Genomic DNA, 18,168 nt, shown 5'->3' on the forward strand with positions numbered 1-18,168 from the left:
TGCACCTTCTCAGTTGAAGTTAAAAACACAGGATTGGACAGTGATGATTAACAAAGAAAAGATTAAACTGAAGCAAAATTAGGGAAGAAACAAATTATTTAAATTACAACACAGTAACGTGATTTTTTTTTTGTTTTGCAGCTGCATACGGATGAAATAAATCGCAACCGTAAACGAGTTTTAGAAATTAACATCTACGTCACCCACTGGCGGGATGAGCTAGATTTCCTGGAGCTCCAGGAGACCAACTAATCCCTACATATAACATTAAAAGGGAGGGGATGTACAATACAGTTTCCATATCCTTATGTTCCTGTCCTATCTAGGTTCTAACATAACTAGATTTAAATGGGGTTAAAGTTTTTAAAATTGTTCACCCTGCCCCAACTACAGCCCATCTACTCTCATCACATCTCCATTCTTAGTAGGTGTTGGAACGCTTATGAGACAACATTTATTTTATAGCACTTTTTAATGTAATGGAGAACTAATAGTTCCCTATTAATGTCTCCACTGCACCTGATAGGGTAAACTAGCCTCATCTCAAAAATTTTATTATCTAGAGCTGTTCTTTTTCTGGAAACCCCTCATTTCTTGGAGTAGACCTTTAAAACTGTATTTTTTCAGCAAATTAACATTTGTTATTCTGCTACAAACATTCACTATCTCACATGTACAGCATCTCCTCTAACTCATTCTTTCCCAGGACTCCTTACTCTTCCCTTCCTTCTACAACTTGAAACCTTTTCACATTGCAAAATTAGTACTTTATGATTTTAATCCTTTTTTTTCCCCCCTCCTACTCCTTGCAGCATTGTTGGATCCCCAAAGTGTAAGCCATTTTCTTTGGCAAAAGTGTGCAAGTTTTGAAATGTGACATTGATGTATGAAGAGAAGTCCAGAAAGAATGTGAATAAACCAACATCTATACTCTTCAAAAAGACCAATCTTTAGTTTTAAAAAAAGTCTTCATTCTCTTTTGTTAAAATTTAATGTCTTGTATTTTGCAGCTGTTAGTGCTATTTTGGATACATGTGTATTTCAAGATCTATTATTTTGCTTGGAATTCACCTTCATAAATAGAAGTATTAAATAAAAATGCAAGGATGTTATGGTGAACCCATATAGAGCTCTGGTTTGTAGCGAACAACTAAAATTCTGCATCCTGTTCTGGTCGCTACACTTCAGGATCCTGGAGAAGGATAGTGTACAGCATACAGGATTACCATAAATGATTCTTGAGGGAAGGGCATTTAGCTACAGGGTTAGGACAGAGAAACATAATTAAAAGAGCCGGAGGGAGCACAAATAATAATTTATTTCTTTCCGTTTCTATTCAAACATTTTGAAAAATAATGCTCACACGAATGGAAGTACTGTTGTTAAATATTAGGATTTAGTTTTTACATTTGCTATCATTAATTGCCAGATTTTCATGGAATTAGTAATGTAATTAAATACAAGCAAATTTTCTTTAAAAAAGACAAATTCTTTGAACTTGGAAAAATTCTCAATGAACAGGACTGTTCAAACTGAAATATCATATTTTACTGTGATGTATTTGATCATAGTTTTGACCCATGACTGGACAGACAATTGATCGCTTTTAGTCCTGCAACAACTTGTGTTTGACAGTCGAGCTCTCTGAACACAGGTGGACGAACAAGGTTCCAGCAGCTGTACGGGATCGAAGCTCATACAGTTCATAGTCATGTGCCCATTCAATATTTCCCCACATTTCAATCTGGAGAAAAGAAATTGCAGAAGAGAGTCACTTTGGTGCTTATAATACTGATTCCAATCTGAATCCATGTGAAAGATTAGCACAACTTAAGATAACAGACATTAGCAAACACATGCATTTGCTTGTTGGTTACATTTACTGTTGAAACAGATCATGCTGACTCAGTCAAAAGCACAGCAAAAGCCAAAGTCATGGGATCCTGCTGTTTTGGGACTTCAGGGAACAAATCTATAAAGGACTGTTGGAATTGATATTTGAAGTTCAACTCAAGGTTTACAGCAACTGGTAAATACTTTTTATTAAAACTGCCATGCCCACATCTCACCCCTCTGTAAGAAGAAATTGGCTTGTGTCAAAACTGGGACAACTGTTCCACAGACTCATCAATCAATAGAATAGCCAGGCTATTGACTAGTCTGTGGAACACTTTTCCCAAGTTTAATATCCCCAAAATAATAGTCCCAAAAATATATCTGACACCCAATATCCCAGATATCAACTTGATTGTTTCTGGAGATGCATTATCCTACTTGCAGGACAGAACCAACAGAGTTGGCAGTAGCACTGTGGTATACAATTAGGGAGTCCACAAGTGTCAAGACCACTCCCTGCTCAACTGTATTCTCAGTGTTGAAGACTACTTGGACGAAGCACTGATGGTAACAAAGACTGAATATACTGACGTGGGCATCAATCTCCATCACCAAATGTGGGTCAATGGCACCACTACCGGCTATGTCCTAAAGGTCTTAGCTGGTAAATGGGTCACATGGCCTGTGATGCTGGAACTCAAGAGGCAGAAACAACTTATATATGAACGTAGAACACAGGAACAGGAGGCAGACACTCGGCCCTTCAAGCCTGATCTGCCATTCAACACAATCGTGGCCGATCATCCAACTCAATAACCTAATCCCACTTTCACCCATAACCTTTGATCCCGTTCACTCCAAGTGCTACATCTAATCGCCTCTTGAATTCATTCAATGTTTTGGCATCAATTACTTCCTGTGGTAATGAATTCCACAGACTCACCACTCTTTGGGTGAAGAAATCTCTATCCAAAATGGTCTGCCCTGAATTCTCAGTCTATGACCCCTGGTTCTCGACACACCCACCATCTGGAACATCCTCCCTGCATCCACCCTGTCTAGTTCTGTTAGAACTTTATAAATCTCTAGGAGATCTCCCCTCATTTGTGGAACTCCATCAAGAGCAATCTTAACCTAGTCAATCTCTTCTCATATGTCAATCCTGCCATCCCTGCAATCGGCCTGGTAAATGTTCACTCCAATCCCTTGACAGCAAGAGCATCCTTCCTCAGAAAGGGTGACCAAAACTGCACACAAAATTCGAGGGGCGGCCGCACCAAGGCCCTGTATAATTGCAACAACACATCCCTGCTTAAAGCCTGGTCACAATGACTTGATCTCATCCTCAATCTATCAGCCACATGTTCATCTGCCCATGATAGTACAGATAAGCGAGACCAACACAATCTCATGGAGATGAAGCATGCGTTCACATTCAAGATGTGTGGCATTGTGTGACACTACTACTGAGTGAACAGGGGACAGATCTAGGATAAATTCAGCAACTCAAAACTGGGCATCCATGAGGTTCTGAGAGCCATCAGGGGAGAACTGTAGCAGAGATAATGGGAACTGCAGATGCTGGAGAATCCAAAGAAAATAAAATGTGAGGCTGGACAAACACAGCAGGCCAAGCAGCATCTCAGGAGCACAAAAGCTGACGTTTCGGGCCTAGACCCATCAGAGAGGGGGATGGGGTGAGGGTTCTGGAATAAATAGGGAGAGAGGGGGAGGCGGACCGAAGATGGAGAGAAAAGAAGATAGGTGGAGAGAGTATAGGTGGGGAGGTAGGGAGGGGATAGGTCAGTCCAGGGAAGACGGACAGGTCAAGGAGGTGGGATGAGGTTAGTAGGTAGATGGGGGTGTGGCTTGGGGTGGGAGGAAGGGATGGGCGAGAGGAAGAACAGGTTAGGGAGGCAGAGACAGGTTGGACTGGTTTTGGGATGCAGTGGGTGGAGAGGAAGAGCTGGGCTGGTTGTTAGGTGCAGCTGGGGGAGGGGACGAACTGGGCTGGTTTAGGGACGCAGTGGGGGAAGGGGAGATTTTGAAACTGGTGAAGTCCACATTGATACCATTAGGCTGCAGGGTTCCCAGGCGGAATATGAGTTCATCCACTTCACCAACACCTTCCACCCCAACCTTCAGTTCACCTGGGCCATCTCCAGCACATCCCTCACCTTCCTGGACCTCTCAGTCTCCATCTCAGGCAACCAGCTTGTAACTAAAGTCCATTTCAAGCCCACCGACTCCCACAGCTACCTAGAATACACCTCCTCCCACCCACCCTCCTGCAAAAATTCCATCCCCTATTCCCAATTCCTCCGCCTCCACTGCATCTGCTCCCACGATAAGACATTCCACTCCCGCACATCCCAGATGTCCAAGTTCTTCAAGGATCGCAACATTCCCCCCACAGTGATCGAGAACGCCCTTGACCGCATCTCCCATATTTCCCGCAACACATCCCTCACACCCCGCCCCCGCCACAACCGCCCAAAGAGGATCCCCCTCGTTCTCACACACCACCTCACCAACCTCCGGATACAACGCATCATCCTCCGACACTTCCGCCATCTACCATCCGACCCCACCACCCAAGACATTTTTCCATCCCCACCCCTGTCTGCTTTCCGGAGAGACCACTCTCTCCGTGACTCCCTTGTTCGCTCCACACTGCCCTCCAACCCCACCACACCCGGCACCTTCCCCTGCAACCGCAGGAAATGCTACACTTGCCCCCACACCTCCTCCCTCACCCCTATCCCAGCCCCAAGATGACATTCCACATTAAGCAGAGGTTCACCTGCACATCTGCCAATGTGGTATACTGCATCCACTGTACCCGGTGTGGCTTCCTCTACATTGGGGAAAACAAGCGGAGGCATGGGGACCGCTTTGCAGAACACCTCCGCTCAGTTCACAACAAACAACTGCACCTCCCAGTCGCAAACCATTTCCACTCCCCCTCCCATTCTTTAGATGGCAAGTCCATCATGGGCCTCCTGCAGTGCCACAATGATGCCACCCAAAGGTTGCAGGAACAGCAACTCATATTCCGCCTGGGAACCCTGCAGCCCAATAGTATCAATGTGGACTTCACCAGTTTCAAAATCTCCCCTTCCCCCACCGCATCCCTAAACCAGCCCAGTTCATCCCCTCCCCACACTGCACCACACAACCAGCCCAGCTCTTCCCCTGCACCCACTGCATCCCAAAACCAGTCCAACCTGTCTCTGCCTCCCTAACCGGTTCTTCCTCTCACCCATCCCTTCCTCCCACCCCAAGCCACACCTCCATCTCGTACCTACTAACCTCATCCCACCTCCTTGACCTGTCCGTCTTCCCTGGACTGACCTATCCCCTCCCTACCTATACTCTCTCCACCTATCATCTTTTCTCTCCATCTTCGGTCCACCTCCCCCTCTCTCCCTATTTATTCCAGAACCCTCACCCCATCCCCCTCTCTGATGAAGGGTCTAGGCCCGAAACGTCAGCTTTTGTGCTCCTGAGATGCTGCTTGGCCTGCTGTGTTCATCCAGCCTCACATTTTATTATCAGGGGAGAACTGTATTCATCCACAATTTAGAAACTTCACAGTCAAGCATATCCCAACACTTGCGTTACCATCAAACTGGGAGAGATCAATTTTAATGAAGGATGCAGACCACTTCTGTATTGAACTTAGGGCAGCCCTCCCTAATTGCTAATATCACCACCATATAACAGAGCCACTTTTCCCCTTCTTTTCTAGCTTCTTGTCGAAGCTAAATGTTCTGTATCTCATCTTATAAATATCCCAAGAGTGTACTTATATTTAAAATCATTTGTCATGGAATCTTCCTGATAGGGAAAGGCTGCTACTTACAAGGCCAGAAAAAATAATTTCTCATGATTACCTGAACTGCATTCCCAGTTATTCTACAAGCAGCAAGCTTGGTCTCAAATTATTCGTTTTTCAAGCCTTTGGTTCAAACAACTCATGGTGAAGCAGACCCATTAAAAAAAAAACACATTTCTCCATAGGGTTATGATTCTAACCCAAACAAAACCTTGCACATCAGGTTTCATAGTTTCACGTACAACTCAGAACAGCCTGCATGCTTCACAATGCAGGGAGCAAAAAGCCAAACCGATGTCATTGAGTAACTGGAGGTCTGAGCATTGTAGGAACACATAAGCTGCACCCAGTATACGACATCACCCTCACCTGATATTGCTCCTCAAGTCGAGACAGCAAAACAGCTTTCTCCACATCCAAATTTCGATCAATTAGATTTAATGAAAGAACCACTGATTTCAGCTGATGGACAACATATTCCAGACCTACAAAATCAAAGCCATCATGAAAAGAAAAATATGCAGGGCAGTGAATTCAGCAATGATTACCCTGATTGTAAATTCAAAAGCTTGAGTAGTTGGCAATGCGCACTTGAAAAGTGAGAAATGAATATCTGGCAAATCACTTACTTCCCCAGTCACAGTAAAGTTCTTTTTAGAATGGAACCTCTGATTGAATGCAAAGAATTACGGTTGTAGGGGTGAAAGACAAGTTCCTCCCACGCTGTGTGAGCTGTATAAAACCATTTAAAAAATCTCTTGCCTTGTACATCTCTTCATTTCAAGCATAAAAGCCGAGGAAGGCATGTTCATAACAGTCTGTTAGATTGTTACCCTGCAAATCCATCATTTATTTCACAGTATTCTTCAAAAAAACAAGGTGAAAGATTTGAAAACAACAATCCCATTCCCAATTTTCAATTTCTACTTGCCTGTGCGACTATCTGGATCTGCATTCCTTAAACAGTAATTGACAACTTGAGATCACCGTCTTTGGGATCACTTTTTCAGACACGGTCAGCCCGCACATTTATGCTCATGTTCTTACTCCCAGAATCATTTGATTATAAACACAGTCTATCTATGCTTTTACTATCCTCACCATTTCCCCTTGTACTAGGCACCCACTGTTTTTCCTCAAAGCTAAACTGCTTCCAAATATTTCACTCTAGGTAAAGCACAACAGAAGTGCAGCTTGTGATTCTTGCCCTTGATACAAGGATAATTAGACCACTGCATCGAGCTAAAGGAAAAGGAAACATTAAGTTTTACCTTCTGTTCCAGAATATCTGGCTAAAACAAAGACTTACGAGATCACAAACCTACAAGTGCCCAGGAATTGTACGAGGACAGGTGCTGCTCAAAGGTCTGCTTAGTTTCCTCTGGAATGTTCAGTCCCAAGATACTTGTGGAGGTGCCAATCACAACATTATATCTGTTTGAAAGATGCAAAAACCAGTATGAAACAAATAAATCAGCATCAGCACAGCATCAACCTTGGGTGCATTTAATTCTGGGTGACTCCTTCTTCTCTGATTGATTAATATGGCTGAAAGATAATGCAAAATACTGTCTCTTTACAACCACTCACAGCTGAAGCAAATCCCCATCAAACTCTTAACTAAAACCGAAGTGACTATTCCATTGAGTATTCCCCTTCAATAGGTAAGGTGAGTTGGGTTATTTTGTCACAGACAAGACACAGTACTGACTCTGTCCCAGGCATTCAGGAAATCTTCTTGCACTCACCTGTTCTCTATCCATTTGATGACTGGATTCCATTCATTTCTTTGGAGTTCTACTAAACCAGGTGGCTCCTCCACTCTGTAACTGATCAAAACAACAGAAATAAACATAGCTAAGAAAGGTCCGTTTTAAGCTCATTCACAGAAAGCCATGATATTGTTTCTTAGCTGCAATTGTTTTCACCCACTTTTGCAAAATTTTTCTGGCTCTACTAACCTCCTTCTGTACAATTATTTGTTTGACTTTTTGTCCATCCATGCACTTCAATCTTGTATCAGCATGTTCCTCTTTCTCCATTTTTCAGACTGGGTTTGTAAACATTAACCAAAAAAGTTCAAACCTACCATCTTGCAAATCACTTGCCTTCTGGTCAACTAGCTCTGTTGAGTTGTGCGCTATTTACTCCAATAAATCTGATGTCTAACTCCTAGCTCAGAATCATATACTCATGAAATGCCAGGAGCAGGGAGACATCATTCTCTAGCACTTAACTAATGTTGCAGTTTAAATGCACCAATAAGATCCTCAAACCAAGTTAATGGGTTGACCTGACTAACATGTAACGTTGTAGAGACACACAAGTCCAGCAAACTTGTGCAAATCACCTCTGCCAATTTGCACATCTCATAGGAAGCCTGTCTGATGAGACAGCATGTTAAAAATTCAGATGTTCAGTAACATGGTCTGGCAATGTGTGCCTGAATTTTAGACATGCTCCTAGGGGTTAAAGCTCACTGTCTTGACTGGAGTTTTGACTCAACAACTGATAACAGGAAATTATTCAAACCTGCCATTTTAAGCGAGAATGTACTCCCCTTTCAAAGATTCTCAAAGAATATACAAATTCCAATGATTCTGTGCAGAGTGTCTATTAAATGTTATCTGCTTTCCCAGCTGCTCACTGCTTCCATTCCATGCAATGGCAGAAGACTTGGGCAGGAATTAGCAAACCTGCACAAATCTCCAAACTAAACGCTGAAACCCCCTAACCAAATACTGCCCAACTACCTGACTATAAAAAGGTAGAGGGATAGACTGTAAAATATTGAGGTTAACTTTTGTGATTATCTGACTAACCAGTGGAAAACAGTTGATTGTTGTAACCAATCAGATCACACACAAACCTGTTGACATCTATTGCAGGCAAAAATACTATATCCCTCTGTCTTTCCTAAATTTATCCTACAATGAAGTGCCTAAAACTGTACAGAATATTCAACAAATGCAGAATTCAGCCCTGTACTAGTGCAGCAGCAGCTTTTTGCTTCTGTATTCCAGATACAAACCTAAATATTGCTTTTTTTTTTTTGAGATCTCCTCTACTGAAAGTTGGCACATTTAATGAATTGTGTATTTTTTTTTGCTGCAATGAAGTATTTGGAGATGCACAGCGAAGGCCGGTAAATGAGGTTAAATACAAATCAGTCTGATTGACAGGACAGGCTTCAATTATTGAATAGTCTACTTCTGTACCCATCTGTTTAATTTCCCCAGGTTTCTCTTTCAAAATTCATTCTTTTATACTTTTCTCCATTGAACTGCACTGATCACCTATTTTCCCAAACCACTACTCCATCTGTCTCTTTTCCACAACTCTCAGCATAATTAGTCAGTATCATGAATTGGCAACAAGAAAATTCCAGTTGTGTTCCTTCAGTTCTTAAGGCCTGAGCATTTGTGTGTGTGGTGTAGAAATAACATTGTCACCCAAAGCAAATATGACTTACCAGACAGTATCCGTATCCAGGTATTTGAGAGCTGCCCTAATCAATTGTGCTTTTGTTCTTTGTGTGGGATTATCCAGTGCGGTGTTGCATAAGGTTGTCTAATCAAAGAAAAGTTTAGATTCAGGTAATACTTTTCCTCCATAATAGTCATGGAACTTCAAAGTTCATCAAGTGAAGCTTTGCAAGATGTTCTGATTTGGTCAGGAAATGTAAACTCCCATTTGTACAGAACCCTTCATAACCCAAAGTTCTAAAATGCTTTACAATAGTCTACTACTACTTTGAAGTGCAGATGCTGATAGTGTAGAAAAAAAACATAGCAGCCAGTTTGCATACAAAAAGATTCCATGAACAATGTCATATGACCAAATAATGATGATTGAGGGATTAAAATTAGCCAGAGCTTCCCTCTTTATTGTATTGTAGACTCCTTTCCCCCCCATTATGGAGACAAACAATTTAGTGCATCAGCTGAAAGACTGCAACTGCACAGCATTTTCTCAAGAAGGAACTGGAAAAATTGTGGTCCTCTTGACCTGACTATCCCTGTGTATGTACCTGCATTGACATGTATGAAGTCAGAATTGGGAGGCACAAACTTGAGTTGGGTGATTTATTGTTTCATACAATTTCAGATCAGTATCACTGTTTATTCTTGCATAGGAAGCTGCTATCACCTGCAAAGCCAGCATTTGTCGCCCATTCCTACTTGAGACACCTCGCATGAATGGAGTGACTTGACAGGCCATTTCAAGGGTACTTAAGCTGTGGCTCTGGACCTTATGTAGGCCAGATCAGGTCAGGGCAGCAGATTTCCTTCCCTATAGAACATGAGTGACCTGATGGGCTTTTACAACAATCTATGATAATTTTGTGGTCACAATTTTTAAAACTAATTTACAATTTCAAAATTAATTAATTGAATATAAACTCCACTATTTGCCATGGTGGGATTTGAATTCCTGTCCCCAGAGAATTGGCCTGGATTACAATTCCATGGACATCGTCATTGCTTCCAATACTTCTGACAGTATATTGTAATAATTCTGTGATGACATTTATAGCGCCAATTTTGGTTACTGTATTTGTTCTATTACCACCTCTTGTCACTATAGCCTTCACAGAATTTCCCTTGTGTTTTCTCTTGGCATGTATTGGGAAGACATTAGACCAACAATGGCAGGAGTTTCTGGGTGTAATTGAGGACACAGTACAGAGGTTCATCCCAAAGAAAAGAAAGATTATCCGGGGTGGGATTAGACAGCCATGGCTGACAGAGGAAGTCAGGAAATGTATCAAAGAAAAAGAGACAGCCTATAAAGTGGCCAAGAGCACTGGGAAATCAGAAGATTGGGAAGGCTACAAAAACAGACAGAGGAAAACAAAGAGAGCAATAAGGAAGGAGAAGATCAAATATGAAGGTAGGCTAGCTAGTAATATTAGAAATGATAGTAAAAGCTTCTTTCAATACATAAGAAACAAACAAGAGGCAAAAGTAGACATTGGGCCGCTCCAAATTGATGCTGGAAGGCTAGTGATGGGAGATAAGGAAATACCTGAACAACTTAAGTACTTTGCGTCAGTCTTCACAGTGGAAGACATGAGTAGTACGCCAACAATTAGGGAGAGCCGGGGGCAGAGTTGAATATGGTAGGCATTACAAAAGAGAAAGTGCTAGAAAAGCTAAAGGGTCTAAAAATTGATAAATCTCCTGGCCCCGGTGGGCTACATCCTAGAGTTCTGAGGGAGGCGGCTGAGGAAGTAGCGGAGGCTTTGGTCGTGATCTTTCGAAAGTCACTGGAGACAGGGAAAGTCCCAGATGATTGGAAAATTGCTGTTGTAACTCCCTTGTTTAAGAAAGGATCAAGGCAAAAGATGGAAAATTATAGGCCGATTAGTCGAACCTCGGTAGTTGGTAAAATTCTAGAATCCATTGTCAAGGATGAGATTTCTAAATTTCTGGAAGTGCAGGGTCAGATTAAAACAAGTCAGCATGGTTTTAGTAAGGAGAGGTCGTGCCTGACAAACCTGTTAGAATTCTTTGAAGAGGTAACAAGTATGTCAGACCAGGGAAACCCAGTAGATGTTATCTATCTAGACTTCCAAAAGGCCTTTGATACAGTGCCTCACGGGAGGCTGCTGAGCAAGGTGAGGACCCATGGTGTTCGAAGTGAGCTACTGGCTTGGATTGAGGATTGGCTGTCTGACAGAAGGCAAAGAGTTGGGATAAAAAGGCTCTTTCTCGGAATGGCAACCGGTGACAAGTGGTGTCCCGCAGGGTTCAGTATTGGGGCCACAGCTGTTCACCTGTATATTAATGATCTGGATGAAGGCACTGGGGGCATTCTGGCGATGTTTGCCAATGATACAAAGATAGGTAGACAGGCAGGTAGTACTGAGGAGGTGGGGAAGCTGCAGAAAGATTTGGACAGTTTAGGAGAGTGGTCCAGGAAATGGCTGATGAAATTCAATGTGAATAAATGTGAGGTTTTGCACTTTGGAAAAAAAGAATACAGGCATGGACTATTTTCTAAACGGTAAAAAAATTCGCAAATCAGAAGTGCAAAGGGATCTGGGAGTGTTGGTCCAGGATTCTCTAAAAGTTAACTTGCAGGTAGAGTCCGTGATTAAGAAAGTGAATGTAATGTTGTCATTTATCTCAAGAGGGTTGGAATATAAAAGCAGCGATGTGCTTCTGAGGCTTTATAAGGCTCTAGTAAGGCCCCATTTAGATTACTGTGTCCAATTTTGGGCCCCACACCTCAGGAAGGACATACTAGCCCTGGAGCGTGTCCAGCGGAGATTCACATGGATGATCCCTGGAATGGTAGGTTTAGCGTACGATGAACGGCTGAGGATCCTGGGATTGTATTCATTAGAGTTTAGAAGGTTGTGGGGAGATCTAATAGAAACTTAAAGATAATGTCTGGTTTAGAAGGGGTGGACGCTAGGAAGTTGTTTCCGTTAGGCGGGGAGACTAGGACCCGTGGGCACAGCCTTAAAATTAGAGGGGATAAATTTGAAACTGAAATGAGAGGACGTTTCTTCAGCCAGAGTGTGGTGGGCTTGTGGAATTCATTGCCGCAGAGTGCAGTGGAGGCCGGGACGTTGGATGCCTTCAAGGCAGAGATCGACAAATTCTTGATCTCAAAAGGAATCAAGGGCTACAGGGAGAGTGCAAGGAAGTGGTGTTGAAATGCCCATCAGCCATGATTTAAACAGCAGACTGGACTTGATGGGCCGAATGGCCTTACTTCCACTCCTATGTCTTATGTTTTCGTACTCTTGAACTTGCGTAACACCAGTTAATTTTCTCTTTTTCCAGTTCAACCAAAAGATCATGAAAATGAAAGGTTAATACTGCTTCCCTCCCAACAGATGCTGCCAGAAATGTTATTTCTCCCTCCCCCAGCATTTTCTATCTTAGTTGATTTACCCATGTTGGTAGGTTTAAATTAATCATGAACTCCAGTACATTAAAAAAAGCACAAATAATACCAGATGCATGGTAAAGAACTGCAACGTGTCTCGCTGAGAGTCCCATTCTGTGGCGACAGCTATTGCCAGAGCTTCACTGGGGACCGTGAACAACTTTCCTTGAGGTGTCTTCAGTTTCCTACGGTCCAGGTTTATCTCAAATGCTCCTCCTGCAAAAGGCAATGAAACACTCTCTTAAATCAATGGACTGACAGTCATACACGGTGTGTTTCAGGCTTTCAGCAAAAACATTTGGCTTCTGTGATAAAATAGTTCTGCCCAAACAAGAGTTAATTGTTGTAACCATCAATCACTGGTGTGCTCTAACAATTTACAAAATCCAATATTTTCAGTAACATAACCGTTACAGTATGCAAATGCCAGTTTTACCCTCGCTGTCGCTGCTCGTTAAGGTACCAACCAGGGATCAAGTGCAATAAAATAACCTATAAATAATTTTTTGTTTTACATGATAAAAAATTCATACTACTTATTTTAAGCAGAGCCGAAATACAAATCAAGTTTGAAAGTGTTAATTACTTTGGTCTGGTTCTGCTTTAAAATTGGGATGAGCTAGAGCCAAGCATGATACTGAAGGCATCCATTAACATTTTTCTTCTGGGTGTGTAGCTGTTGCTGAGACTTGCATCTAAGTGGAGCAATGTTCCTGCACCAGTTAGAGCTACAATAAAGCAACACAGTAGGATTCAAAACTTAACAAAAAAAATGGTAAAGGTTAACAATCCGTCTAAATTCCACAATTACATCTACCAGTATTTTTAAGAGTACAATTTGGCAATGTGTTCATGTCCAAGGGCAAGGTGAGACATAAGATCATTGAACACAGGAGACCATTAGATCATTGTGCCTGTGCCAGTTCTCTGAAAGAGCTATCCCAGGTGTACCATTCTCTGCTCTTTCCCATTGCCCTGAAAATGTACCTTGGACCTCAAATGGAAAGACCCACAAACTTTCACACAATCAAGCTGCAGAGAAAATATGTTCAATAATACTGCAAATCAATTAATAATAATGTAATTTGCTATTATAGAAATTTGACCAATCTTTTCAGGCAATAAGGTTTATAAATCCAGTTCATAGAAACATGACTTGCTATTACCTGGAGTTACCAGTGCAGCAGTAGCTCAGTAGTTAGCACTGCTGACTCACAGTGCCAGGGACCCAGGGACAATTCCACTCTAAGGCGACTGTCTGTGTGGAGTTTGCATAGGTTTCCCCCAGGTGGTCTGGTTTCCTCCCACAGTCCAAGTTAGGTGGATTGGCCATGATAAATTTCCCATAGTGCTCAGGGTGTGTAGGTTAGCCATGGGAAATTCAGGGTTCCAGAGAGAGGGTAGGGGGATGGGTCTGGGTGGGATGGTCTTTGGAAGGTCAGTGTGGACTACAGTGTGACTGTAAGGATTCTATGACTACCAAGTGTACTTGAGCTCTGCCAACAGTTAAGTAATGAGCTCAACATGGAGCTCAACAGTTCAGGCCTTTCCAATGCAACTAACTTTCAGCTGATTCATTTCACATGCCCTGTTTGGCACTTTCAGCAACAAGTAGATTTGCATTTACAAACTACGTTTAACAAGTGAAATGTCTAAATGGATCAAAGGGGTAGATTTTAAAGGACGACTGATAAACACAGAGGATCAGCAATGGAATTCCAGGAGATCAGTTGAAGGTTTGGCCACCAACGTTAGTGTGATTCAAAGCAGCGATCCACAAAGACAATACTTAAAACAGTAGATATTTCAGAAGAGATTACAGAGATGAGGAAAGGCAAATGGGCTCTTGGATAGGTTTGAAAACAAATGAGAATTTTAAAATTGGGTTAGCAAGCAGAGAAATGGTGGATGAATAGGAATTGGTGAGAGTTAAGATTCAGGCAGATAGTTATGAGCTGAAGGTTATGTGAAGCCAGGTAGGAGTATGCTCGAATGTTGTATAAAAATAAGAAAGACATAAATGTGATTTCAACAGATGAGCAAGGCAAGGATGGAGATCACCATCATTGACTGGATGACTCAAAGAAATTCAACAGTAGGGCGGCACGGTGGCTCCGTGGTTAGCACTGCAGCCTCACAGTGCCAGGGACCCAGGTTCAATTCCAGCCTCAGGCGACTGTCTGTGTGGAGTTTGCACATTCTCCCTGTGTCTGTGTGGATTTCCTCCGGGTCCTCTAGTTTCCTCCCACAGCCCAAAGATGTGCAGGTGGATCGGCCATGCTAAATTGCCCGTAGTGTTCAGGGATATGTGGGTTATAGGGTGATGTGTCTGGGTGGGATGCTTCAAGGGGCGGTGTAGATTTGTTGGGCCAAAGGGCCTGTTTCCACACTGTAGGGAATCTAATCTAATCTTAAATAAAAAACACTACTTTTAAATATCAGACTGGAAAGCACAAGTCTTACCTTCCCCTTGAGAAATGCTAACATCCTGATAAAATTTCTTCCGCTCTAAAAAACAGTAAAATTACAAAAATAATTAGATGACTTTTATTTATCTGTATTTGCTGAAACTTGCACCACAGCAACAGTGCATCTACAATAATATACTCCAAGTGTGCACAGCAATTTAACCCAGTTACAGCATAAGCGACTTACATAATTACCCAAATCAAGCACGATTTTTTGGGACTTCTGTCCAGGTACCTTCAAAGAATCAAGCAAATACCTCTAGTTTGCTGAATTATTACACTGGTCACAGCCACTGAGGCCATTGTAGAACAGTCCTAAAGGGCTCAGAACCTGTACTGTATTCCACCACGTTGCTCATCAGAAAAATTTACTAAAAACTTAAAATTTCAAACAAGCAAAGGAAAGGTGTCTTGACAGCCAGGCCAGGCTAATATTTACTTGACCTTATTCTTGTTCTAAACATAGATTACAACCAAAAACTCTAAAATACCAGTTTTGGATCCCATGCTGCTTAGGAAGCCATTCTATACATATCTTAACAACAATGTGTACAGAAGGCAAGCAGTGGTACTTGTACAGCTAATTTCACAGGTTGTGGACAGAGAGTGATTTACAGCCAACGTGCGGCCTCTTCTGGGGTGCTCGAGCCCATCTGTTTATGACAACGATAAAAGAACATTTTCATGACTTTTGTTAGAGGATAAACACTGGACAGAATTTCCCTGCTCTTCTTTAAATGGTCTAGAACTTTTGCGGCCACTTGAGTGGTCAGAGGGAGCTCCAGTTTAATGCCTCGTTCGAAAGAACTAACTCTGTGAGCTATGTTTTTTTTGTATCAACCTGGATTCTGTATTCGAGTCTGTGGAACAGGATCGAATCTACAATCCTGAAGCTCAGAGGCTCAGGTGGTCCCACGGACACACGGCTGACTCTCTGTAATCGATTCCCAGTTTCCAATCTGAGATAATGGGAACTGCAGATGCTGGAGAATTCCAAGATAATAAAATGTGAGGCTGGATGAACACAGCAGGCCAAGCAGCATCTCAGGAGCACAAAAGCTGACGTTTCGGGCATAGACCCTTCATCAGAGAGGGGGATGGGGAGAGGGAACTGGAATAAATAGGGAGAGAGGGGGAGGCGGACCAAAGATGGAGAGTAAAGAAGATAGGTGGAGAGAGTATAGGTGGGGAGGTAGGGAGGGGATAGGTCAGTCCAGGGAAGACGGACAGGTCAAGGAGGTGGGATGAGATTAGTAGGTAGCTGGGGGTGTGGCTTGGGGTGGGAGGAAGGGATGGGTGAGAGGAAGAACCGGTTAGGGAAGCAGAGACAGGTTGGACTGGTTTTGGGATGCAGTGGCGGGGGGGGGGGGGGGGTGGAGAGCTGGGCTGGTTGTGTGGTGCAGTGGGGGGAGGGGACGAACTGGGCTGGTTTAAGGATGGGCAACTCATATTCCACCTGGGAACCCTGCAGCCATATGATATCAATGTGGACTTCACCAGTTTCAAAATCTCCCCTTCCCCTACTGCATCCCTAAACCAGCCCAGTTCATCCCCTCCCCACACTGCACCACACAACCAGCCCAGCTCTTCCCCCCGACCCACTGCATCCCAAAACCAGTCCAACCTGTCTCTGCCTCCCGAACCGGTTCTTCCTCTCACCCATCCCTTCCTCCCACCCCAAGCCGCACCCCCAGCTACCTACTAACCTCATCCCACCTCCTTGACCTGTCCGTCTTCCCTGGACTGACCTATCCCCTCCCTACCTCCCCACCTATACTCTCCTCTCCACCTATCTTCTTTACTCTCCATCTTCGGTCCGCCTCCCCCTCTCTCCCTATTTATTCCAGAACCCTCACCCCATCCCCCTCTCTGATGAAGGGTCTAGGCCCGAAACGTCAGCTTTTGTGCTCCCGAGATGCTGCTTGGCCTGCTGTGTTCATCCAGCCTCACATTTTATTATCCCAGTTTCCAATCTCTCAGATTTTCTGAAGAAGGGTCCCGACCCGAAACATGAATTTTCCTGTTCCTCCGGCCCGCTGTGTTCATCAAGCTCCACACGGGGTGACCTCTAACTCCAGCATCAGCAGATCTTACTACCTCTGAATGTTATGACATGTTTGGCTTCCATTGCTCTGGCTCACCCACCCGCTGCTGGATACTGCCGCCGCCACTCCACCGTCCTTCCCATCATCTGGGAACCAACCCCAGGCCTGAGCCGAGGGAGCACCCGGGCCCAGAGACGGCACAACATGGTCCCGCAGCCTCGGCAGAGGAATCGCACCAACGGGGCAACGGCTGCTGCCGTAAATCGCTCACTGAATCCACCACTGAGCTTCGGAAGACATTCACATTCAGCAAATACTCTCCTTCAGGCCGTCGCCATGTTGCTGACCTGCCACCCCGCAAAACATGCGTTGACGGATGTGCCCTGTATCCAATCACAAGGCGGCACACGGGTCAATCAAATAGCAGGGGGCGGGGCTTCATGGAAGCTGGTCGGGGATGATCCAATCACGTGGATGCCTTTTATCAAAAGTTTCCAATCACTGAAAAGTTCCTAACCGTGACTTTACCTCTCAGAGTAGAGGATGTATTTTAATTCCTGTGTAACACTGAAAATTAGTGATAAATAACAATGAATCTCTTTCTGTAATACCTTTTATGGTGTACAAGTTAATTAACCACTTTCTGAAGCGTAGTCACTATTTTAATGTAGGAAACACAAGAGCCAGGTTGTATGTACACCATAAACAGTAATGGAATTAAAGGCCGGATCAGCATACTCCTACTAAAGTTCTGATTGAAGCTCGTATCATAAGATTTGTTTCCTTGTGCTCCAAGTGCCATGTCAGCTTTTGCGTAAAAATGAATGAATACGAGATTTCAAATTACAAGAGAAACAGTTATGAGCTAACTGGATATCAAAGTGTGGGGCTGGATGAACACAGCAGGCCAAGCAGCATCCCAGGAGCACAAAAGCTGACTTTTCGGGCCTAGACCCTTCATCAGAGAGGGGGATGGGGAGAGGGAACTGGAATAAATAGGGAGAGAGTGGGACGCGGACCGAAGATGGAGAGAAAACAGGATAGGTAGAGAGGAGAGTATAGGTGAGAAGGTAGAGAG

The 18,168-nt window shown here is 43.4% G+C and overlaps 2 protein-coding genes across 8 annotated transcripts in view; one reads left to right on the top strand and one right to left on the bottom strand.

Moving 5' to 3' along the window:
• Window positions 1-1,387, top strand: part of drc3 (dynein regulatory complex subunit 3) — a 41,527-nt gene extending 40,140 nt beyond the window's left edge. For all 7 annotated transcript variants that reach the window (XM_059653966.1, XM_059653965.1, XM_059653967.1 and 4 more), the window contains one exon: window positions 142-1,387. In XM_059653966.1, coding sequence (XP_059509949.1) covers window positions 142-252 — 111 coding nt within the window. In that variant the 3' untranslated portion in view covers window positions 253-1,387. The remainder of the gene's footprint in view (window positions 1-141) is intronic.
• Window positions 1,026-17,477, bottom strand: atpaf2 (ATP synthase mitochondrial F1 complex assembly factor 2). The gene is made up of 8 exons (XM_059653971.1): window positions 17,191-17,477; window positions 15,041-15,085; window positions 12,645-12,793; window positions 9,147-9,244; window positions 7,423-7,503; window positions 6,996-7,108; window positions 6,044-6,159; window positions 1,026-1,744 (listed from the first exon to the last, which is right to left on the bottom strand). The coding sequence occupies exons 1-8, from the start codon at window positions 17,294-17,296 to the stop codon at window positions 1,607-1,609; spliced, it is 846 nt and encodes a 281-aa protein (XP_059509954.1). The 5' UTR covers window positions 17,297-17,477; the 3' UTR covers window positions 1,026-1,606.
• Between the last annotated feature and the right edge of the window lie 691 nt (window positions 17,478-18,168).

The sequence above is a fragment of the Stegostoma tigrinum genome, chromosome 23 (assembly GCF_030684315.1).
Source record: "Stegostoma tigrinum isolate sSteTig4 chromosome 23, sSteTig4.hap1, whole genome shotgun sequence".
In the NCBI taxonomy this organism is placed as follows: domain Eukaryota; kingdom Metazoa; phylum Chordata; class Chondrichthyes; order Orectolobiformes; family Stegostomatidae; genus Stegostoma; species Stegostoma tigrinum.